The sequence below is a fragment of the Hesperophylax consimilis genome, chromosome 2 (genome assembly GCF_061612785.1).
Source record: "Hesperophylax consimilis isolate HC1 chromosome 2, BYU_Hcon_1.0, whole genome shotgun sequence".
Lineage (NCBI taxonomy): Eukaryota > Metazoa > Arthropoda > Insecta > Trichoptera > Limnephilidae > Hesperophylax > Hesperophylax consimilis.
This window is the reverse complement of record NC_142837.1, coordinates 38707346-38733507: the sequence shown is the minus strand read 5'-3', so window position 1 is coordinate 38733507 and position 26162 is coordinate 38707346. Positions and strand designations below refer to the sequence as shown.

General features: G+C 33.0%; 1 protein-coding gene across 2 annotated transcripts; it reads left to right on the top strand.

Annotated features, from left to right (window-relative positions):
• The first annotated feature begins 1886 nt into the window (after positions 1-1886).
• Positions 1887-24965, top strand: LOC149426008 (uncharacterized). 2 transcript variants are annotated; one of them, XM_089642840.1, is made up of 2 exons: positions 1887-2060; positions 24172-24965. In XM_089642840.1, exons 1-2 carry the CDS (start codon positions 2025-2027, stop codon positions 24784-24786), a joined length of 651 nt encoding a protein of 216 aa, XP_089498966.1. In that variant the 5' UTR covers positions 1887-2024; the 3' UTR covers positions 24787-24965. The 2 variants fall into 2 exon arrangements, with proteins under 2 accessions (XP_089498966.1, XP_089498958.1); XM_089642832.1 differs by lacking the exon at positions 1887-2060 and adding an exon at positions 17172-17696.
• The last annotated feature ends 1197 nt before the right edge of the window (positions 24966-26162 follow it).

Here is a 26162-nt window from a genome sequence, read left to right as displayed (position 1 = left end):
TCATAATTTGATTATTTGAAAATTAAAATAATTGAGATGCATCCGGTAATTGTGTTCTTGTAAGTAACGTTTCGAATTGCCGCCTCGTGTGTTGATCCAAACAACGCAGGATTGTGTGGACAGCGAATTTATTAAATAAGTCTTCGTGTTTCATTGCATTCAATGCAGACAAATATTCATGGAAAGAATTTAAGAGATGTTTTAAACAATATATAGGTATCCGTTTAAAATTAGGAAAAATATATCTACAGTCCTCATACTTTTGCAATGGAATATTCCAAGCCATAAGATAATTCTCTGGAATCAAATGTAGTGTTTTGACCAGATTCAATGTTTTTCCCCGCAGTAATGTAATTAAATGGTGGAATTTCTCTTTAAATGTATACATTTTGTTATTATTTACCATGTTTGTCCACAATTTTATTGGCTGCTATCTTTGTGTATGATCGCAAGATTCATCTCGAACTAAATGCAATCTAGATAGTGTCTTAGATAAATATATCTTATTTTAATTTTAATGTGCGACTCCTCTTGATCTATTGATCTGTTGTATCTTTTCAGATTTTTCTGTTTAAAATTTTCGTTTAAGAATCGCTAATATTGACTTCAATAATTAAATATTACAATTTTAGGTTTTACTCATTAAAATTAAAAATAATAATTTCAAAAATTAAAAAAATAATATTTAGTAATCTGAGCCTCACTGGGTGCTTTTCCCGTGCTGGGGCCCCCATCTGTATGGCAGGCAGCTTCGGACTCTTAATAAAATAATAACTCTTATAAAAATCTGGTTCGAACTTAGTGTTTGCATTCTCATGCCTTCTGGCTGAACAAATATCGAAATATTTCAAATCTAAATCTTCCGAAACTGTCCGTGCATTCACTTGCCCTATTTGAATCAATCAATAAGTCTTCTAAGTCATTGTGTAGCAATTAAAAAATCAGTATGCTGTCTTACAAAACATAATCTCCAAACAAGATGAAAAAATTGATCGACTGGAGTATCAAAGCCTTCTCTGTAACATCGATATAAGAGGCGTTCCTGAGACAATACGAGCCGGTTTAACTGTAAAATTATTGTAATTGACATCATATTAATACTGTCAATGTTTTGCTTTTCTTTCTGTTTTGCAATGAAATTGTTAAAATCAGCTATGGTTTTCGCACAATAATTAGATGTTGTGAAAAAAAACATTGTAGAACATGGCTGATAAAAAGATTGCTGTTCTCAAAAGTCGTAGAAATTGTTTTTCAGCGGGAATTCAAATAACACATAAATTAATTCCGTTTTTAAACACAAAGGAGAAAATAACTATAATCCTTTGTTAGCCATTGATTGAATATTTCAGAGTCGATAAAATTGATAAAATTCATTTTTTTATTTTATTTTATTAATACAAGTCTAATAGGGTACATATGGTTTTTTTGATATTTCACCCTCCATGCTAGGGATGACCCTGTTATGGAGGGTGAATTTTACAGGTCTTGAGAGAATAACATTAATTAAACAAGTAAGTACACATAGAAGATCTACAATCGTAATGGTTATTAAATACAATGAATGTATGAGATTTATTTGTTTGATTATAACTATGTAGATAATTATAATGGTGGAATGGATTACATGTATAATCAGAGTTACGCAAGTAAGGAACGTAAGCGTTGGTGTCGAGGGTAAGTGGTGTACAAATGACTTGTTGTGGTTATGAGCACTGATGTGTGAGGGTGTAGCAGTTATTTGTAGCCCGCTACAGAGTCATAGCAACAATCAGTTCCCATCTCTGATTTACGGCTGCTTTGCCACATGGCAACTTCAAGAGGAAACGGGAGACGGGGCTGGCGTTCAGGACGAGCACTTCGACGCGTCAGTATTCAACAGGCTGCGGTACCGGAACGTTGTGGAGCAGTTAAGACACGAGCCACCTCATGGGCCGACATATTATTACGAGCTACGATGACGACGCAGTTAGCTATGTTTACCTTGGTCATCCAACGCTCTACACATTAAATTTTAGCTTTGCCGGATGGCACTACTTGGCGCCCTTTTTTACGTTTATCAGGTCAGTTGAATTTTAATGTCACCAACCTTATTGTCAATCTCTCAATGTAATTTTAAAATTTCCAACCGTGCATTCAATCCTTCGGATGATGCACACCCCTGAGATATTTGCTATTGATTTAAAGAGTTCTTATGTTATTTAAAGTGGTAGAAATAAATATTGTGTCTTGGAATCATTTCCTCCATTCTTTTATTATCTATACTATGTTACCACATAACTTGTTACAAAGGCGAAAAAGTGCCTTGCACCCAATATTCTTTATTGTTACAAGGGGTTAGTTTCACTTGAGGTTATAGCTATGATGTTTTTGTATTTATGGATGAACCTGGTAAAATGATATGAATTATTTGAGTAAGTGGTGCCATAAGTGTTTAAAGATGATAATGGTAGTGATAAATTTTTATAGTATCTATACATAGTTCTGTCATAATATAGTTCAATGACTTTTTTATTGGTGTAGGTGGTGACTTTCTGGTACTTAAGGTCAAATTCAATTGTATATAAATAATATTTTGGTATTGCAGGGTAATAAGCAATGTTTACATAAAGACTGTTGTAATAGAAAGATATAATCATTAAGTATTATTTAGAGAGAAAGTAAGAATTGTGGCTGTAGTATGCTGTTTATGTATATTTATAGATAATGAGAGTGGTGTGATTGAAGAAGATTACGATGTTGGCAAGACTAGGAAAAAATAAGCCTGGATAATTTGGATTTAGTAAGTTACAGTTACGTGTAATGACAGTAATGCTATTGTTAATTAAAATATGTTTTTATTGTTTAAAAAGGTATAGAGTGGCGGTACTTGGAAATGTGTGCATGATGTCATTAAATATAGGCATACCGTGAATCGTTAGTCATATAAGTTGGCGTTTCACTCGTTCAATATCTCCTTCATTGTGTATTGATATTATGTTCGAGTCTTCGGTCTGTCTAAGTAAGATACGGCCAGATTTTACCCATGTGTATTTGAAGTGATGATCTGTAGCAAATTTTTTTTTCTGGGCCAGTAGAAATTTTCCTTTTGGAGTTATGTGTTCCGAGAGGTAGATTTGAATTCTTTCCTGCGAGAATCCAAGATCTACTGTGTTAAGCTTGTTAAGATTGCTATAAGTCGATTTTATATATGATTTAATCTTGTCTAAAAAGGTGTCTCGTGCTTGGGTGTTATTGAATGTCGCTATAATGGATCTCGTGGTTTTTTCGGATGTTTTTTGTCCCAGCCTGCAGATTTTTATGATTTCGGTATTCAGAGGAGAAGAGGTTTTATTGTGGTTAATAATTTTTGACATTTTCTTCATTAATTCCATTTTGTTTTCAGCGGTTGTCTCGGGAACGCCTCTTATATCGATGTTACAGAGAAGGCTTTCATACTCCAGTCGATCAATTTTTTCATCTTGTTTGGAGATTATGTTTTGTAAGACAGCATACTGATTTTTTAATTGCTACACAATGACTTAGAAGACTTATTGATTGATTCAAATAGGGCAAGTGAATGCACGGACCAAACAATGTAGACGCACATTGCATGCGAATCAATTTTGTGGCTGTAATCAATATTTTCTTAACCTCTTGAATTGACACCACTACTTGGAAAGCGGGTTAATATTTTGTTAGAATTGGGAATTGTGGTCATGTGAACTTTTTTCTATATTGGTCCAATGGTCACTTACAACATGAACACTAAACAGCTTATCTTAATAGATTGACAAGGTATAGATAAAATGTTGCAATTATCTTTCAGATGGGTAATTCAAACTATCAGATAGGTTCAGGTAATTGAATAAGGAAATGCAGAGGAGGTATGCAGGAACATATTTACTGGGAGATGCACGGTTACATCAATAGATTCGTTTATTGTTTTTTACTGAGCAGACTTTCACCACAGAGTCATCGAGTAAACGGCGAAAAACCATTATTCCATTACTCTCGTGTCTAGGATGAACGAAGTATGCATGAAAAATGAGTTAATGATGAATGTAAGTAAGTCTAAAGTAATGGTGTTTGAAAGAGAAAGTACGAAAACAGTGTGCAATATAATTGTGAATGAGGAATACTTGGAGCAGGTGGATGAGTTTGTGTATTTAGGAAGTATGTTTACGAGAGATGGGAAGGCTGACAGAGATATTGAAAGAAGGGTAAATGCAGGTAATTCCGTTAATGGAGGACTGAACGCAGTTGGCGCTAACAAAAAATTGTCCAAAGAAGCGAAGTTGGCAGTCCACAATGGAGTGCTGGTACCTACCTTGATGTATAGAAGTGAGGCATGGAACTGGCAAAGAAAGGATGAAAGTAGATTAAATGGTGATGAAATGAGATCCCTGAGGCGTATGTGTGGTAAAACCATGTTTGATCGTGTGAGGAATGTGGAGATCCGCAAAGAGTGCAAGGCTGATGTAAGCGTAATGAGTAAGATTAAGAAAGGGACGCTTAGATGGTTTGGGCATGTAGAGCGAATGAGCGAAGATAGGAGCGTAAGGAGGATATATGATGCAAATGCGAATGGTAGCAGAAGTCGGGGACGCCCGAGGAAGACATGGCACGATCAAGTGAATCAGATACTCGAGTCGGGCCAGGTCAAGAGTCAGAATAATAGAAGAGTATGTATGAGACGATGTATGAATGTGAATGAGGCAAGAAGTGTGTGCCAAGACCGTGCTGTTTAGCGGTCCGTCCTCTCTGCCTACCCCTGCGGGGAAAGGGCGTGATGGTTAGTCAGTTAGTTTATTAGTTTTTTTTCCGTTATTTGATTGGATCATTATTAACATCATATCTACAAATCTACAAAATAATGATAACTTTATTTTGCAAGAGCATTTGATTTGTGTATCTAAAATCTCAGAATATCTCAGATCTTATATTTCAATTCAATAAATTCATTTCGCAATAATACATCCAAGGTTGCACATCTGTCTTATTAATTAAATATTTATAAGGATTCATAATGTGTATTTTTGAATTTTCGAATATTACGTACATCACATCCGAAATTATATTATTTAACTAGCCGTCCCTACAGGAGAGAAACAATAGCGCGTGTTGATTTGACGAACTATGACGATGTTTTTCAAAAAAAATAATGTTATTCCAACAGATGACATCTATATAATTTGACCGGTGAGTGGCAGAGTAGACATCGCGTTTGGGTCCCACCCAGGGGTAGTGTGTTCATTCCCTCGGCTGGCTAAGTGCTCCATCACAACACAAACAACATTTTCGCGCTTATTGTGCTGGTAGTAAGAGATTTTCAATTATTTTCCGGTTATTCTTTACCCGGAAATGTTTGTATTTCTTTTTTAAAAAAATTATAATAATATAGATGTACAAAAACACACGCGTATTTGAATGCAAAGTTGTGTAAAAATATCATCAAATCAAAGAAGACTTAATATTTTGAAAAATCGAACACTTACATTTTTATTTACATAGATAATTAAAAATAGGTTACAATTTTTTTTTAATCGTCGTTACACTAATCACTGACATAAGAGTCAGATCAACCATCTGAAGCCAGTGAGACTATGGCATCCTCAATTGAGGTATGTTGTTAGAATAGAGGTATGAGGAGGGGAAGGATATGGAGAAGAGTATTTTGGGGAATTACCTGGCTATTCAGATATGGTCACCAAATACGGCTAAATATATATTTATTTATTTTCCTACATTCGTTCCCAATATTTTTTAAAAACATTTTTAGATAAAAAAATACATTTTAAATTTTAATTTTTAAGTTAAGAACCCAAAAAAGTGCTACTTTTGCGTGGTTTATATAAAAATACTAATTAAATAAGAATAGAAATAAACTTATTAAACAAAATAAAATTCTATATACCTACTATATTTCTTATAGTATTCTATAACATTAAGCCAGTTGTAATGTAAATTTAAAGGTACGGTTGTGAAGAAGAGAAACATAAAGTTTTAATTTTTAGTTTTTTATTTTTTATTTATTATTACCTAATTAAGATTAAGTATCATGGCTTGCTGTAAATAAACATAATTATGTTGAAGTATCATGGCTTGCTGTAAATAAACATAACTATGTTGAAGTATCATGGCTTGCTGTGAATAAACATAATTATGTTGAAGTATCATGGCTTGCTGTAAACAAACCTAATTATGATGAAGTATCGTGACTTGCTCTAAATAACCCTAACTACGACGAAATATTATGTCTTGCTCTAAATAAACATAATTACTATGAAGTATCACGGCTTGCTGTAAATAAACATAATTATGTTGAAGTGTCATGGCTTGTTGTAAATAAACATAATTATGTTGAAGTATCATGGCTTGCTGTAAATAAACATAATTATGTTGAAGTATCATGGCTTGCTGTGAATAAACATAATTATGTTGAAGTATCATGGCTTGCTGTAAACAAACCTAATTATGATGAAGTATCGTGACTTGCTCTAAATAACCCTAACTACGACGAAATATTATGTCTTGCTCTAATAAAACAAATTACGATGAAGTATCATGACTTGCTGTAAATAAACCTAATTACGATGACGTATCATGATACTAATAAAGCGACTTACGTACTCGTGATGATCTTGGCTCCATCTGTTTTATTTTGGTAGGGAGACGAAAGCGCCTCTGTGGCTCCGTCCGTCTAGAGCCAGTGAGACTATTTCATCCCCAGTTGAAGTATGTTGTGAAGGTAATAGGAAGGGGCAGAAGATGGGGCAGAGGAAGGTCGGGAAGTACCTGGCTATTCAGCCCTGTTCACCAAACGTGGCTAAAGTCGACTTTTCAATTTCAATTTCAAGCGACGATTCAATTCTGAATGGCGGTCTTATACCGAAGCGATGCTGAAAGTATCTTTCCTTTGGAACATGTCGCAAATATAACTATTATTTTAAATTGCAAAATAACACAAACTAATCAAATAAAATATTTATCTGCCGGAGCCGGAAAGGAAAAAAGAATGAATGAAATTAATGAAAACCCACTGTAGTGAAAAATTAAATGCTTTATTCAGACTATTAAGCATGGGAGACGAGAAATACAATATTTCGCATGTAATCAGTTCGGTCTGTAAATGTTTTTGCAACATTTCTGTGAAATATTTTAAAAATAATGGACAAAATACCAAAATACAAACAAAATTAGCAGCTGGAACATTACAAGCACCAAACACAATAAGAGTACAAAAAAAAATTAGCTATTTGACAAATTACATTAAGGAGCCAAATGCTTTATTCAGAGTAACGGTCACAAGAAAAACAGCATTTTAAATGTAATTTTACACAATTAATGAAGGAAAGATCAGGACGCATAGGTACTAAACAAACACAACAGAACGAATAGGTACTACATACATTCTTGTACCAAAATAGGAACATGTGTAAGGAAATTTAATGATATAACGAGTTGTCGTTCCAGTGAACGTCGTCGTCGCACAGTGGGCTGAAAATTGCCTTTCATAGACATAGAGACTTGAATATTCGAGGGTATTTTTTTTGGCTAGAAATGGATTGTGCTGATGAGATGATTGATGATTGAGGCTATCTCTGGAATCATAAGGTTGGCCATTATATCCTTACACACAGATATACTACTATTTATTTGTATTCTTTCGACATACTTCGAATTGTGGCGCAACATGCGATTTTTTTTTTAAATCCTTTAAGTTGAAAAAAACTTTTTTATGTTGATGCATTTTAATGCTTAAATGCTTTACATATGAGTATGCTTTGTCTAGTTTACAATATTTTATTGACACTATAAACCAAAACAGTCTAAGAAATAACAAAAGTTTTTTTAACAATGTGGCGATGTATCTACTATTCATAGTAGGTATTTAGAACTTTTAATTGTATCGGTTTGTATGATTAAAAAACATTTGCACACACACATTTGATTTGTATTAAAAAAAATAATTAAAAATTAAATCAGTAACTAAATAACAAATATTAAATACTGAATTGTAGAAAAAAGGAAAAAATACAATATTTAAGAATCAATAAACAATAAAAGTTAAACTTATTTTAAACTTCTTCGTCACCGTCAGAATCCACTTCAGAATCAGGCTCTACAATTAAAATTACATCTGAGAACTCTATCGGAGCTTCCTGATCCTGAAGTTTAAGCATGTGTTAAGTTTCCTTAAAGTATGTCTGCCTCTTATGGAAGTCGAAACAGCTGTAACTATAATACAAAATAAAATACTTGCAGAACTTGAAAATAACTTTAATAAAATAATAATTTATTAAATTTAATTTTAATTAATTTTTTCAAAAATAAATGGAGTTCTACGAATTAAACACAAAAACAACAAATAAAAAACTAGCTTTTTTGATTTCTTAAACTGTTTTGGCTTGCAGTGTAAATAAAATATTATAAGTAAACTAGACAATGCACACTCATATATGTAAAGCATTAAAATGAATCATCAACATAAAAAAGTTTTTTTAAACTTTGAGGATGCGCCACAATACGAAGTATGTCAAAAAAATACAAATAAATAGTAGTATATCTGTGTGTAAGGATATAATGGCTAACTTTATGATTCCAGAGATAGCCTCATTTTTAATTTCAGTGCCATACAAATTTTTCATAAAAATGATAACTCCTTCATTTGTACACGCAATTGCTTCATACGAAATTTTATAGAATAGTAATGATCAGCAGAATCCATTTCTAGCCAAAAAAAAAGACCCTTTAAAATTCATGTCTCTATGTCTATGGAAGGCGATTTCCAGCCCACTGTGCGTCGTAAAGTTTGGAAAAACTATGAAGAGGAACTGTCCTCTTCTAATATCGTATGGATCTTGCAAGCGCTGAACAATTTGTGATTCCAGACTAAAATCTTCGTCGCTAATAAGGAACAACAGTCATTTTTTTTATATTATCAATGTCCGCATTCAAACATACATACCAGTATTTTTTATTTTTTTTTTAATATAAGAAACAAACAGTACATAACATATCGGACAATAGTTACAAATTTATACAAGTTAATACAATAATTGGTACCAATTACATGTCGCTGACATATATACATATGTGGTATATTATACCTACACTTTACGGTTAAGATACATTTTTAAGTTAAGTTAGTTAGTGTGCTGGGGAAGGAGAGAGGTGTGTGTGTGTGTTAGGGTGTGTGTAAGTGTGCAATGTGCATGTGTGTTAAATATGTTATAATGTTATAAATGAAACGTCAGAGCTCGGCATGAATGTCAGAGCTTGTCGTGAGAAATGATCCGCCGTCATTACGTTCCACGGGCGCGATTCTGAGGATTGTGCATGAACAAAGGAAAGCCGTGGTCACGTTCGGCCACGGCCCGAAATTACCGGCCGAGCGGCGGTAAAATGACCGGCGGGGCGCCGCCATCGCGTTACAACACGGCTCTTGATTCCAAGAATCAAAGAGAAAACGAGAGCCGTGTGAGCGTGGAACCACTGCCGGCGGCCTATAAAACGGGCAGAAGCCCCTCAGAAAGGCAGATAGCCAGCAACCATCACCAGCTCTACAACTCTCTCTCTGCTCTGCCTTCTACCTCGCTCCGACTTCTGCCTCTACTCGCCTTCTCTACTTCTAACCCTCGCCTCACCCCGGACTACGGACCTCTCTGCCTCTACGGACCAGACCCGGACTCAGCGACAAGGACGAGAATCAACATTCGGACCAACTCTACAACGGCTACAGAGACGGCCCGTTCTACTCCTCTACGACACTGAAGGACGACATCTTCCGCCTCCACGGATTAGGATCACCGGCCCATTACAGTCTTGTGTATCTCACTTCTGTCTGATACAAACATGTACAATCATAAATTAATACCTGAGTATGGAACGTATCGGGAGAATCTCCTAACCTTATTCTATATTCCTCTTCCTCTCCCCTTTACCTACTTATGAAATCTAATCTCTAAGCAGCTTAAGCGCGGGAAACTTTTTTGACTTAACTTTACCAACGTCATATATACGAGGATGTATAATAGATCTTTACGATATTTGTATTATATTAGCTATTAGTGTTTTCACCTTTTTCAAATTGACTGGACTGCCCAGATTATAATTTCTATGGTCTGTAATTAGGATCCTTAGATCACGTTTTTTTCTTAATGTCCCTCTCTTAAAGGGTATGAATAACCTATTTTCTATCAAGCCTCCCCTACAATCAACATTACTTCTCTTTTCAGTCTAAACTCGGCACCAATTTCCTGATATTTTTCTAATTACCCATACTCACTCCGTGATCGCTTGCGAGTAAATGTTATTTCACAATTTACTCAATTAAATTAATATATAGTATGTTTGCGGATCGTTCAAGAGTGGATAAAACTCTCAGTACCGCCCTGGTGTAAGACCACCATTCAGAATTGTAACGTTGGTTAAATTGGATTTGACTCATAGACTAATATTAATCAATGCTTTGGCTATGTTTGGTGACCAGATCTGAATAGTCAGGCACTTCCCCACCTTACTCTTCCTTATCTCCTTACCTTCCCTATTACCTTCAGCCTCATAACATACCCCAAATGGGGATAGCATTTTCTCATTAGCTCTAGATGGGTTGCAAACATTTTAAATTATGTAGAAACATAAATTTTCCTTCCCTTTCTCTGTTAATTGAAATGATTGCCAAAAACACACTTAAAGGATGAAAGCCAGAAACATTGGTAAAAAGAAAGACAATTACAAAAATAACTCTAATTTGCAGAAAGGGGAATGCTTACAAAAACCATCATTTAACTTTTCCTGACCTGTTAGGATCGTTCAGAAAAGTTCTAAGCTAATGTTAGGTAATAATAATTATCTTTTGTTGTTAATGGGGTCTTTAATATGTATATATATATTATTTAGGCACAAAGAAAAATTTTCTAGATCGTTTCAAAGATAAATGAGGACAAAAAGATTTTCGAGTTTTATGGATGATTGATGTGCTATTTTATTTAATTCATTGATTGAACACATTTTAGATTTATCAATGGAATTAGTATGAAATTTCGACATATATTCACTGATTATTAATTTAATAACATCATGATACTGGTAAAATAAATTAAAAATATGTTATCAGTATGATAAGCCGCATAGAGATATTTAACGGTATAAGTATTGATTTATTCTGACATTTTGCTTAAAACGTCTCAATTAATCGGCCGAACCGCGTCTTTCGTAATGCTTTAAAATATATTTTTTAGTGAATTTTAAAAATACTTGTGATTATATTGAAGTGATTCAAATATTTTTAAAATGATTGCGATAAAGTTAATATTTCTTATTTCGCTAACAGCTCTGTCTGTACAATTTGCAAGTGGACAATATATAGAAGCACTAATTACAGAGTTCAAAGATGGTTTACTCGGACCGGTGAATGCTACGTGTTTTGGACACGAAGTGTTGAAAGTTGAGAAATATGAAGACTTTGAAGGGTTTTTCTCGAAACCCTTCGGTTCTAACGAATATTTCATAACATCTACTGAGGGCGTATACGAATATTGCATGGAAACTGTTGGAACTTTTTTAGTTAGTGATTATGGCTACGAGTTGTATATAACAGTCTATACCAGCAATACTGGAGGTGGTCTTCGCACTTTCCAGTGGTCAGCAATAGACATAAAGAATTTCGGAGAGACGACCACTATTGTAGATATAGATAACAGCAGAACATGGACCAATTCAACCATAAAAATTTTGTACCCGTCCAGTTATAAAGTAATTATGACACACTTTATTTTTTAAAGACTTAATTTGCAATGGCCACTCAATAGTAAATTGGTTTTGAATATAACAGTTGTTCAACTAGGATAACGCTTCTTATTAGAGAATTTCAATATGATCAAATCAAATATTTAAATTATGATAATATTAATATTTTTCTTTGAAAATAGTATGAATAATTCTCAATAAATATATGCAAACCACCATATTGGTATTATTTTCCATAATTATTACACAATGAAGTGTAAAAAATCTTCAACAATTTAATCATCATTTTAATATACTTATTTTATTTTAGATACGTTTGGAATACACGAGCAACGGCAAAGAAGACTTTTTTTTCGCGATTGACAAGTTTGTACTGAAATATCCAGATGACGACTGGGTATCCACGACGGTAACAGAAGAACTCACCACAGTAACAGAAGATACCACGCCATTACCAGAAGAAAGTACAACAGTAACAGAAGATACAACATCGGTACCAGAAGAAACCACCACAGTAACAGAAGATACCACGCCAGTACCAGAAGAAAGCACCACAGTAACAGATTATACCACGTCAGTACCAGAAGAAACCACCACAATAACAGAAGATACCACGTCAGTACCAGAAGAAACCACCACAATAACAGAAGATACCACGCCAGTACCAGAAGAATCCACAACAGTAACAGAACAAAATACTACAGTTTCAGAAGATACCACGCCAGCACCTGAATATACCACGCCAGTAACAGAAGACACTACGGCAGTAACAAATGAACCTACGGTTACTCCGGAACCTACGCCACCTGATGCTTGTACTTGCAACTGTAACTGCAACTACTATTGTGAAGCTCCTTAGGTAGTTTTTCTTCTTTGTAAAAAATACATTAAAGGATTGTGGAAACGAATTAGATACGCTATATACGATACAATAATAATTCAAGCGAATATTTAAGTCATCAGTCAAAAAAATTTTTGCAATATTGCATAAACACTATCATATAACTGTTTCATGTAATAACAGAATGATTTATTAAATACACATTACACCAACGTATTTTTTTTATTTAACCTACATAACGATAATATATATTTTGTTTTTAATAAAAAAAAATCGTAGAAAAAAACTTAGAATCTATACATATAAGTACAATTATTTAGCATTATTAGTTTAAATTATAACTAAAGATAAAAAATTACAGTTAATAAATGCAGATAACAAAAACAACATAAAACCAGAAAAAAGTACAAAGTGCAGGGAAAATCGGAGAGAAACATAAATCAGTACAAAAAGTACTTTTCTCTCTTTTGCAGCATTCTGAAAATTAATTAACAATTTTTTTATCGAGTTAAGTAAACATGATGTAAATTTTAGTGAATTAGGTTCTTTAGGTTAGTTGGTTTTGTATTATGAGCATATTCACTATTTTATCATATTTAGATTGAGATATGTGAACGAAAATTCGATTTTTTGTATGAAGATTTTCAGGAAATTTCAGTTAAGCCGTACGTATTTCCTGAAAATCTTCATACAAAAAATCGAATTTTTGAAAAAAAAAAAAAAAAAACGTTTTCAGCTTCAACAACATCAATAATGCTATTTTTGGAAATATTGACAATCTAGAACACCCAAAAGTCACGAGCCGCCACTGCCAACAGGTGTATAGGTTTCAATCTCACTGTGTTTAGCACCTTTGTAGATAGGTTTGATGATGTTACATTTGAGGTCTTCAGGTATAATTGCACCCTTTAAAATCAAATTAATTAATAGTGTTAAGATTGGTCCTAAGATCTTAAAATGTTTCTAATCAGACATTCTAATAATATTTATCCCAGCGATTGACTATTTTAAAATACTTTTACAACTTTTTCAATATCACGTAGTTTTGCTTATGTTTAGCATGGTGGGTGAAAGTCTTTGCATTCAGATATTAATTGCTTTCTTGTCACATTTATTTAATAATTATCTAAAAAAAAGAAGCTAAAGAATTTGGCAAAATTTTAAAATTGCTCAACCCACCGATTTAAAGAAATATATTTTGAGATTACTTGGGAGTGACCAAGTAATCTCAAAATATCTTGGTCTTTCTTCCTAAAATATGTTTATTTCATGCCATCATTTAAAATGCTCGTTTTAATTGGAAAAAATGTTAAATAACTATTTGTACAAACACGGTTTTGAATATATGGTTCTCATTTTATAAATTAGTTTAAATTGGCCTGTTAAAATAAAATAAATAAAAATATTATTTTAAACAAATAACCCTTCAGGTTGTTAAATATTTTTACCAACAATTCCCAAAGACATTGTGAATTGTTTTGGAATTTTGGAATGCTCCGGAGGAATCTAAAATGTACTTATTTTAGTTGTCGTTAAGAAAATTATTTTAGAAACTAGATCAAATTGTTTTGCATTGCTATTTGCATTTGAAAAAAAACATTGACTTTTCTAAAAAATACATTTTTAATACCAAACAAGAAAATATTAACAAAAACTTACCAGGACATTTTGACTCGGAACGTCCATAATTTTCAAAAAATTATTTATTTATAATACATATTCCTTTTGTGTAGGTAATTATTAATAAAACTGTCACTTTACTTTTTATGCCGTTTATACAATAAAAAATATAAATAATTTTTAACTGTCAATGAAAAAATGGCGCCAAATCGTAATCATGCAATTTGAAATTAATTTTTAAATTTTATCCATGTAATAATGTATAAATATTTTATACAAACTGTTATGAATAATTATTTATCTTTCCAATGACAGACAAAACACATATTTACGCATTATATAAAAAAAGATAAAAATACTTTTATATTGTATTGACACCCCGGTGAGATCTGTCCTTCAGAGGCTATAATGGAATACGATGTTTGTGGCTAGTAATGTCCTTCCGAGGCCCGAAGAGTTAATAACAAAACAATTAACTAAAACCTTTTTAATCATATTAATAAATATTTAAAGATATGACATTGGTACAGTAAAAAAATTTTCCCTCATTTTTTCATAAAAAAATAATATGATGATTTCCTTATTTCAAGTATCATTTTAAACATTTTAGCGGAACATTATATCATAATTATTGATATAAGCGCATTTATTTTCATATTAACCCTTGAAATGCTGACCTCCCGCAATCTTGTATCTACTTCCTAGTGTGCCTGGGTAAAATGCCAATATCCCACCGTACACCGGCTGACACTATTTTCATAATAACTTACTTCTTTTAGCAAATTTATGTTATTGTAAAACTAAAAAACTAACTAACCATCACGCCGTTTCCCCACAGGGGTAGGCAGAGAGGACGGACCGCCAAACAGCTCGGTCTTGGCACACACTTCTTGCCTCATTCACATTCATACATCGTCTCATACATACTCTTCTATTATTCTGACTCTTGACATGGCCCGACTCGAGTATCTGATTCACTTGATCGTGCCATGTCTTCCTCGGGCGTCCCCGACTTCTGCTACCATTCGCATTTGCATCATATATCCTCCTTACACTCCTATCTTCCTTCATTCACTCTACATGCCCAAACCATCTAAGCGTCCCTTTCTTAATCTTACTCATTACGCTTACATCAGCCTTACACTCTTTGCGGATCTCCACATTCCTCACACGATTATACATGGTTTTACCACACATACGCCTCAGGGATCTCATTTCAACAGCATTTAATCTACTTTCATCCTTTCTTTGCCAGTTCCATGCCTAACTTCCATACATCAAGGTAGGTACCAGCACTCCGTTGTGGACTTTGATTATTGTATATTGTACCGTACAGATATTTTTAAATGTGCCTATATATCTGTCTTATCTCTTTTCAGGACAGCCACTTATATTCAGACATAGTCTTTTTTCTCTCTAATGTCTTAAAAAAAGCAAATAAAATATTTATAGGGGCTAGTTGTTATCTTTCTGGTGGCTAGAGAACTCAGAGAGAATAGTGTACCCAGAATATTTTTGGAATTGCATCACTATCTACGTCACTATTGAGTGAAAAACTCGAACATGTGAACTTACATAAAACAGGTTAATTTTTCACGAATCTTCAACAAAGGTTTATGTGGTGCTTGTGTTAAGGTGTATAAGTGCAAGCGAGATTCTATAAAAGGAAATGCATGCAAGTAGAGTGTCTCTTTTTGTTACAAGCAGCTCCCTAATAAATACCCGTACTTGATTACGTATATACTTTACTGTGTACTATCCGACACGCCTCAATAAAGACACGACACTACACACGGGAGTCCTGTACATTACATGGACAAGTTCGTACACCACAGTTTATTTAAAATAGGCATTAAAATAATATAGGTAAATAGATTAGTTGTTTTTTACAAATAATCTTTAAAGGTTCATTTAAAAGTGTGGGCTAAAAATAATCTACGTAAAAAAAATATTTTTTTATGAATATTTAACAAAGGTTTATTTAAAAATAGAAAGAAATGATGTAGTTACTTAGGTATATATTTTTCTATAACATCCAGAACAAGGAGGAATCTTTCCTCCGTGAGCCGTACTGTCCGACTCGTGGTCTGAAATCATACCGTGTGCATTTTGTGTGGATTTTTTTTTCTTTCGTAAAGAATTCCAGTACATTTTTTATCAATGTTTATTGTCTAACTTAATCAGGTATTTTAAATATCTAAATATCATGCCGAAATTAATTGTTAACGCTAGAATTTGTCATTCTCGCCAAAACATAGCCAGACAAAGCCTGTACTGTAAAGTCTACACGGTACCTATTGTCACTAATATTTTCATTGCTTTCACGTAAATTTGGAATGATTTCCCACTTATTCATTTTTACAAAAATTTTAAATTGGCATGTAGGTGTTTTTAGTTGCGGTCCACTAATCGTTTGAGTTGCATTATATTATGAAATAGCTTCAATTACCGCTAAGATGTAAGTTAAAACAATCGATAAAACAAAAAAGACAAACACAAATCATCTCAAAAACTTAGGTCAACATACCTAATTACACAATTCAAAACTTTATGACTCGGGGATAAACGGAAAAATTATGCTAAATGACGATCGGCGATAACGTCATATTGTGATATAACACCTAGACCTCAAAAATCATACGGATTAAAAACAGATTTTTTTATCTGTTATTATTTATAACACAATGTACTTTCACAATACTGTAGATGTCGCCAATAAGACAGAATTGAATCGGTATGTCAAATTGGATGATTGATTTATATATCATTTAAAATCTAATCAAAGAAAACAATTACAAATCAACGAATTCCGTGCAATATAACGTTCCCATTTCTATTTCCCTATCTTAGATTTGATAATGTTATTATTGCCCCTAAAACTAATTTAACTCTTATCGGCCGGATGAGCGATTAAGAAGATAAATTAATGGAGTATAAGAACTGATTTCAATGATAGACTAAAATATAATAGAAGACTCATTTAACTCGCCACACCGTGTGTTGCAAGTCTGAGCGAACTGCTCAAGTAATTGAAGAGTTCCATGGGAATATTTTTAAAATGATTTCATTCAAGTTCTTAGTTTTTATTTCAATTTTAACAGTAATATCAGTTCAATCGACTAGTGGACAATGGATCGAGTCTGTCATTACAGAGTTTAGAGGTGGTGCCCTGGGAGGGATGGGTGGACGTTGCCTTGAACGAGATTTGTTGGCAGTTAAAAAATATGAAGACTTTGAATCGGTTTTTGAAAAACCTGATGGGGCAAACGATTTCTTCGCAACCTCCTCGGAGGGCATCAATGAATATTGCATAGAAAGTGGCTTATTTCAAGCTGATGTCGACAATTTGGCGATTGTGTCAGGTTACACCAGCGGAGATCCTGGTGTTATCATTCTGTCGGTAATAGATCCAGAGAATCATCACACATTGTCAACTAGAGTAAGGACAAATGACAAAAAGTGGACTATTACAGACATTAGATTGAGCAGACGTTCCAATTATAAAGTAAGTGATTTTTGTTTGTTGGATGTTTTGTATCATCAATCGTTCTGCATGTTCTATTTATTTATTTATTTATTGCATCTCACTATCCATAAAACACTTTTTTTTTCGCATAAAAATCAACCTCACTAGGACTGAGCCTGTATCGAGGTTAACAATTTACACTATAGTGAAGCAAACATAAGAGTAATCACAAACATAAATTAATTCTACATACAAACACAAAATATTTCAAAATTAAAGAAAAAAATAAGTATTAGATGTGTTACCAGATGGGTAATTTTACAGTATATTGTAACAATATTTGAACCATAACTAATCATTATTCAAAAGAAGAAGCAAAGTGGATAATAAAGACAGATAGGGTGACATTCAGTTTTTAGTAAATGGGACTTATATAAAATCTTATTATTTAAGAAAGGACAAGGATGAAAAAATATTAGACAATTGTCTGTCAATACAAAAATCTTAATTAATTTTTTAAATTTAACTAAGGAATTGGTAGACTTAATATGATTTGGAAGAATATTAAACATAATTGGTGCCTGATGTAAATAATTTCTTTGACCAAAAGAAGTTTTAGTATGCACAGCCACAAAGTTCAATGTAGAGCTAATTCTAGTTGTCCGCATTTGTTGTGTTCTTTCAGCAAATTTAATATTGATAAAAAATCGACAAAGTATTTGAGTGATATATAGCTGTTTTATACACATAACATTACATTCCTTATAAAGTAGTTTGGATGGATAACAGAATTTTTTTTTGTACATTACTTTAAGGATCAATTTTTGAGTAATATTTAGTGGTTCAATATTGGACTTTAGACATGATCCCCAGCATACTATTTTATAAGAAAGTCGAGATTGGACTAAGGCAAAATAGACAGTTTTTAATTTCTCTTTGTCCAATATGTGTCGCAGTTCTTTAAAAATAAATGTAAGTCTCCTGATATTTTTTGTTAACATATCGATATGGTCATTCCATCTTAAAAATTTATCAATCTTTACACCTAGATACATGATACAATCTACACTTTCCAAGGGTTGGCAATTACAATTTAGCAGACAATTATGTATAATTAGATTATGAGTGCCAGAAGGCTGACTTTTTGATGATATACTAAATGTCACATATTTAGTTTTTATTGTATTCAAAGTTAAGATGTTATTATTCAGCCAACTCTTTACTGCTCTTAATCCTAAGTCACATTTGTTAAAAGCATCTCTCCAGGTTTTACCCTCAAATATTAAAGCAGTATCGTCTGCAAAACTAACAATGTTACCTGGAATATCTAAATTACACAAATCATTAATGTAGATTAAAAACAATATTGGTCCAAGCACACTACCTTGCGGAACCCCAAAAGAGATTGGTTTGCTATTGCTTAAATGATTATTTATCTCTACTTGTTGCGTTCTATCACTTAGATAGGATGTGAACCAGCCTAGTGCTGTATTATGAATGCCAAGAGAAGATAATTTTTTGAGGAGTAATCCATGGGACACCGTATCAAATGCCTTTGATAGATCTAAGAACACAGCCAAAGCTTTGTTTCCATAGTCTAACGCACTAATGACTTTGGACAATACCCTCAACACTGCATCACTTGTTCCTATATTCTCTCTGAAACCAAACTGATTGCTAGAGAGTATATTATATGTTTCTAAGAATGATACCAATCTCGACTTAGCCAATCTCTCTATTACTTTTGAAAGAGTATTGAGTAAGGATATAGGTCTGTAATTATTGACATCTAGACGATCTCCACCTTTAAAAAGGGGAATTACTTTAGCTTTCTATCTTTGGATGGCAACTTTATTTCGATTGCTGTGCTGATCAGTAGAGGTAGATAAATATCAGAATGTTATTCTTTGTTGGTATTTATTGTTCATGTTCGAGAGGCCAAGTAGATAATGGGACGACATTCCCATTTCCGAGTTACCAGTACCGTGGCTCCGGGACCATTTATTGGATAACCAATATCTCTGACATAATTCACCCCAAGTGGATCGCTAGGGGTGCCCGGCTTCATCGGGTGAGGTGTGTTCACGAAGTGCCTGCCCACCAACTGGGTGGGTTACCGAATCGGGAGAGGCTGGTTTGGTGAGACCCATGACTTCTCCAACTAGTCTCGCAACCCATCGACTTACGCTGTAGTAGGAGGGATATATTCATATGTCCGTCACTCCTGAACACTATGATTCCTAGATTCCTACCCAATCCTCATATTTTTTACCTTCCCAGAATTTCCTCACCTTTCTTTCCTTAAAAAGACAAAAAATAACATTGGCTGTGTGGGGTAAATGTAAAAAAATATATATTCATTAGCTAATGTGTGGGTAATATTTATGGGTAACGAAAGTAAATTATTTAAGAAATTATAACGTCATGAAAGTATAGTCTCTTAGGATATATGAAATTACAGTGAAACAGGAATTTCGAACTAAAGTAGTCCGTACAAAGTAGATTTTTGTGAAAATAAAGAATACATATTTTCTTAAAATTTGCAAATTCACTTCGTGGCATCATTTTATTAATAAAATAATTAAATCACTTTGTTTTTACCACGATAATCTTTATTTTTTTATATAAAGTCAACATGTTTCGAGAACGATGTTCTCTTCATCAGGACAATTAATGTACTAAAAACTAAATTGGTAATAATAAATTGAAAAATTATATTCTAAATAACAAGGACAAAGACTCAAAAATGAAAAAATCCGGAGTTTAACAATTGAATTGCAATGATTGTTACCATTTTTACATAGGTAAAACATGCAGAAATTTTGAAACAAGGATTAAGGAACATTTGAGATGTCTAAATAGCAATAATTATTCGGAATTTGCTAACCATCTAATTGAATTCAACCATTCATTTGACATAAATACTGGTTTTAAAATTTTACACACTAATGTTAGTAGTTTTCAGTTAGACCTTTTAGAAATATTAGAAATTAGGAAAAATGTCAATAGAAATTTAAATATTATTAATAATCAAACTAATTTTGTGAATAACCCTGTCTTAAACATATTTCCATTGTAATTTTTTGTCTTTGATCTTCTAAGCACCTCCCTTTTCCACCTCTCACCCCTCCCCTCAACCCCCCCCCCCACACTACTTCCTTTTCTACCCACACCTGTCTCTATATACTTGACAATTTAGTTTTTAGTACATTAATTGTCCTGCATAACATACATGTACTAAATTCAACTTACATACATAACATACTCGTACCTGTACTAAATTCAACTTATATAAATAACATACATGTATTAACTTCAACTTACATGCATAACATACATGTACTAACATTAAACTACTTTATTCCTCAATGGCTTTATTTTTTTTAACCAAAACACGTAATTATTTTCCATCTCATCTTATTTTGACGCCTTAGGTGGTCGAGGGGTAAGGCTCTCGACTAGCAAGCTGGAGGTCGCGGGTTCAAATCCCGGCATGGCTTTTGCCAGTTTGGTGACCAGATCTGAATAGACATGAACTTTCCCACCTCCCCATTTTTAAGCCTCACATAGTCTTTATAGGTTTAATTTTCCAAAGACAGAGCTGGCAATATCGTATGAAATGGGTACTTAATAAAATGCAACAATAATAAACGCATACTAATAAAATAAATCAACACTCCTGGGACAATATATTTCGAAGCTCATGTAATAATTTTGAATGATAGGTAAAAATATATAAATCGTTTTTTTTATATTATATTATTTTTATATTTATTAATTACCTTTAGGTTCATAACACGATTCAATCAATCAAATTAAAAATGGGTTCATATAATCAATTACGTGAGAGATTTATCGATTGAAATTATAACTTATGATTACTGTTGGGTTTATCTAAAATTTGTTTGATTTTTGATTTGAAAGCATTATAATTTTTTTCAGTTTATATTTATTCAAAAATTTTATACCTTGATAGGTATAATGGTGTTGATAATCACTAATTTTACATTTAGAGATTTCTAAGTTACCACGTGATCTTGATCGGTTACTTATTTTAGTAGAAATTGTTGAATTGAAATGGTATCTGTAAATTTTTAACAGTGCATTATTTTTGAAAATTTTGTTTAATGCCAAATCACTTTTTTGATTAACCTTTATAACGAATTGGTGTAGATTACGAACACCAAAAAATATCCTGTGTATAAATTGAAGGTTTTCCTATCGTTTCAATTGAGTAGAATACAAATTAAAAATAAATAAATCTATAAAAATATAAATTAAAACTAAGAAAAAGTTTTTTTCAATAGAAATGTATGAACGCATAAAGGAAACAACTTTTAAAAAATGCAGTATTATAGCTAAAATTATCTGTGACAGTTTCTGTTATAAAGTTATTTACAAAATAAATAAAAACCAGTTTTGTGCTTGAAATCGAACGTTTATAGACTCCGTTTGTCAGGCGATTTTAATGTCTCTTACCTACAATACAAGGTATACCTTGGCTTGTAGCTTCCTCGTAAACTAAGAACCTCAAAAAAGGTAAACAGCTGCGTGGTTGGAAATTTCCATATTTTTTATTTGCTTGTTCCATTTTAATTGTCTATTAACTATACACCCACATGCCTAATGCTATTTTTGTCCGTAAGATAACTGAAGATTTTGAGTTTTATATTTGTCAAATTGAATGCGTGTTGGAGCTTTAAGAAATATTTGTTGGTACATTTAATAAGGTCATTAACTCATTATCTTTTTAGCGGTAAAATTTCAAGAGTTTCAGTAGTCATTTAAAAAATTCATTTTATAGGAAAAAAACTTATGAAGAAATGTAATAATATCAAAAAAAAATCGACTTGCATTTTTTCGTTACCTATTTATTAGTTTTGTAGTATATTCAATTTAATTATAGCGTAAACGCTGTGGGTTTATTATAGGATTTAAAGGTCAAGTTTCAGTGTTCAATTTTTCGGACAAGTTAACCAATTTCAAATAACATACTAGATATTAGGAAACTATTTATTAAAAAGATCATTCAAATAAACTGCATAAAATCCTCACCATGCCACGTAACTCACCCACATAATACAAGGGCAAAATCACAGAATCAACTTCAAGTGCCAAAAATTAATTCAACCTTTGGAAAAAGCACAAATCCTTCCTAGCACCTTTCATCTTCAACACCTTCCTAAAAGAAACCACTTACTGCAACACTCATAAACACCCAAACAGTTTGCTTAAAAATTTCAACACATGGTTACTACACAAAAAAGGGCACGCATCAGCAAGTTACTTAATATCCCTTCTTAGTCTAATTCTCATTCCTTATTTACATACATGTGTAATTTACATTTATAGTGATTTACTCTTTCTCATTAAAACTGCTTATGTTTTACGCATGCCTAGTTTATCAATACCTATATCAATACTGTTGTTTAAACTATTTTTTGATATGTTATTATTGTGAGATTTAGACGCTCCCATTTATGTAAATTTAAAGTTCCTACGAAATTCCAGGTTTTATGTCACTATACATGGAAATTTTTTTTTTTTTTTTAAAAAGAAAGACAAACATTCCCAGGTTACGAATAACCCAACAATGTTTGAAAATCTCCTACTACCACCACAGAAAGCCGAAAATGTTGCTTGTGTTGTGATGGAGGACTTAGCCAGCCGAGGAATCGAACACGCGACGCTCGGGTGAGACCCAAGCGCTATGCCCACTCAACCACTGACCGGTCTGCTTCATGTATATATTTATATATATATATATATATATATATTTGTATGTGTAAGCATATATATGTACCCACCTCAGAACAGAAATCTTCTAGTGAGGCGGGTTACTTTCATGTTTGTAATTTTGATCATGTTATTGTAATAAACGCGCAGGTTGCCGGCAATTAAAAAAAAATTATGTCCGTGTTTGTTAAGAAAGTGTCCTATAGATCTGCAGTTCCCGTACTTATTGGACCGCGGAATCCTCAAATGCCGCTTGGATGTTGCCGGAACCCAGATCCCTCTCAAAAAAGTCTTCCTATTGATCTTCATTGGGATTAGCTTTTCCAAAAAATGGATATGTAGGGATTTTAGCAAACAAATACATTAAAAACTTCCAGATCTTAGTTGTATTATTCAAAATGATAATATATATTCTTATGAAAATCTTATTTCATTATTATAACTCGGAGTTTATCCGCATCTGTATTGGTTTACAACTGACATCTAGAGATTTGGTAGTGATGAAAACTAATTGTATTCGAATCTGCCAGTAATTAAAATGTTTCTCCGTAAGTCTTTGGAGAAATCTCAACAAAAATGCTTGGGGTTTCTTCGAAATATTTTGTTCGTTTATAAAAACGCAGTTTCGATATAAACCGGTTCAACAGATTAACACTGTCGGGCGTTCTAGTAACTGCTAAATCAATATTGTGATAATCATTTAGGACATATTTTTCTCACAGTCTCCAAATCACCTTCCAAAGGAGAGAAAACTAATGTAACTTTCGGTTTCTTACAGGTAAGATTGGAGTACATCAAACCCAATGACGATTCCTTTTTCGCAATAGATAAATTTGCATTAAGAATTCCAACAACACCCACGACAGCGCCACCGACACTTCCCACAGAAACCACACCGCCTACTGAAGCACCAACAACTGAAACCACGGAAGCCATTCCGCCTACTGAAGCACCAACAACTGAAACCACGGAAGCCATTCCGCCTACTGAAGCACCAACAACTGAAACCACGGAAGCCATTCCGCCTACTGAAGCACCAACAACTGAAACCACGGAAGCCATTCCGCCTACTGAAGCACCAACAACTGAAACCACGGAAGCCATCCCGCCTACTGAAGCACCAACAACTGAAATCACGGAAACCATTCCGCCTACTGAAGCACCAACAACTGAAACCACGGAAACCATTCCGCCTACTGAAGCACCAACAACTGAAACCACGGAAGCCATTCCGCCTACTGAAGCACCAACAACTACCACGGAGACCATTCCGTCTACTGATGCACCAACAACTGATGCCACTTTGCCTACTGAAGCTCCACCATCGAATCCTTGCAAACAATGCATATGTAACTGTAACTTCTATTGCAATCGCAAAACCATTTTTCCATGAGTAAATGTTAAATGAAAACAAATAAAATTTCTTTGTGATGTAAAATCATTTTTGTACCCATTATTACACTTTATAACTAATACTGTTACGATTTCTTCCATACGATCACAATCCCATATTTAATCTCTTAATTTTGACACTGGTACAAATGTTTTCTTTTTTATATGCATAATAAAGATCTCAACAAATAAATAGACAAGTTGTTTTTTTGACAAATTACATCTCATCCTAGTTAGGAATAGTCCAAAAATCCTTAAAATGCCTAGTTCAAATGCCATCAAAAGACCCTAATTTACAAATTCGAAAAAATATTTTAAAAAAATCAAAACGCACTGAAATAAAATATTTTCTACTTATACAGTTGGTTAAAATCTTAAAAAATCCGTCTATTTTTGTATGAGAAAATAAGGGAATACAAAAAATCGATATTGCGGATTTTATTTCGTTATAATCATCCTGAGCTGCAGTTGTCCCTCTTGTTCAATAATCAGGGAGTAACAGCGATAGTGTCAGCAACAGTTTTGTAATATATGTATATCTTTAATTCAAATTTCTCGGTGACTGCATTTCCTTTTAAGGCGAATCTAATAACGGGGATTTGTACGAGGCTCGCATTTTATTTATAACGATAACAAATTTATTTTTTAGAGCGCTTCCTACTGATGTAGGTTATTTATATTTAAGATTAATAAAAACAGTACCTTACTTTCAAAATATTTTATAAATAATAATAATAATAATAAGATTTTATTCCAGAATGTATGCAGGGGTAGTGCAATACAATACATTCCATATTTTGAAATAATATACAATTAAAATAAGAAAAATAATAATAAACAGGCAAGGCACAACAAATGCGGAATTTAAGTGAAAAAAATAAACACAAAAATGTGTGTTCGCAGCCATTTATAGAGGATATTTGGATATCTCCCGTCTCCAGAGAGCCATCAGTGGGGACACCATCCAGACAACCATGGCACTGATGATTTTGTTACTTGATTGGCGTAGTCTGCGCCATAAGCTTCCCATGTGGTGGCGGAGAAGCGCTCTGAATGATGTACTCATCCCTCCAGGAACATTTCCGTGGCGCTGCAGTATCTCGGTAGGCGGAATAGTTATTAAGGAGAAAATACAGACACAGACAGTAACTAAAATATAATTTTTCATGAGAAACAATTACTTTGTCGTTAGACATTATATTTTTTTTAAATAAAACAAACACTTTGTATTTAACAACGAATATTTATTATTTTACACATCGACCGGTTTCGCTTCAACCAAGCTTCATCAGAATATAATATAACTTTTAGTTTAGTTGAGTTTTTTTAGTTTTTTTTTATTTTTTTTTTTTATTTTTTTTTTTTTATTTATTAATA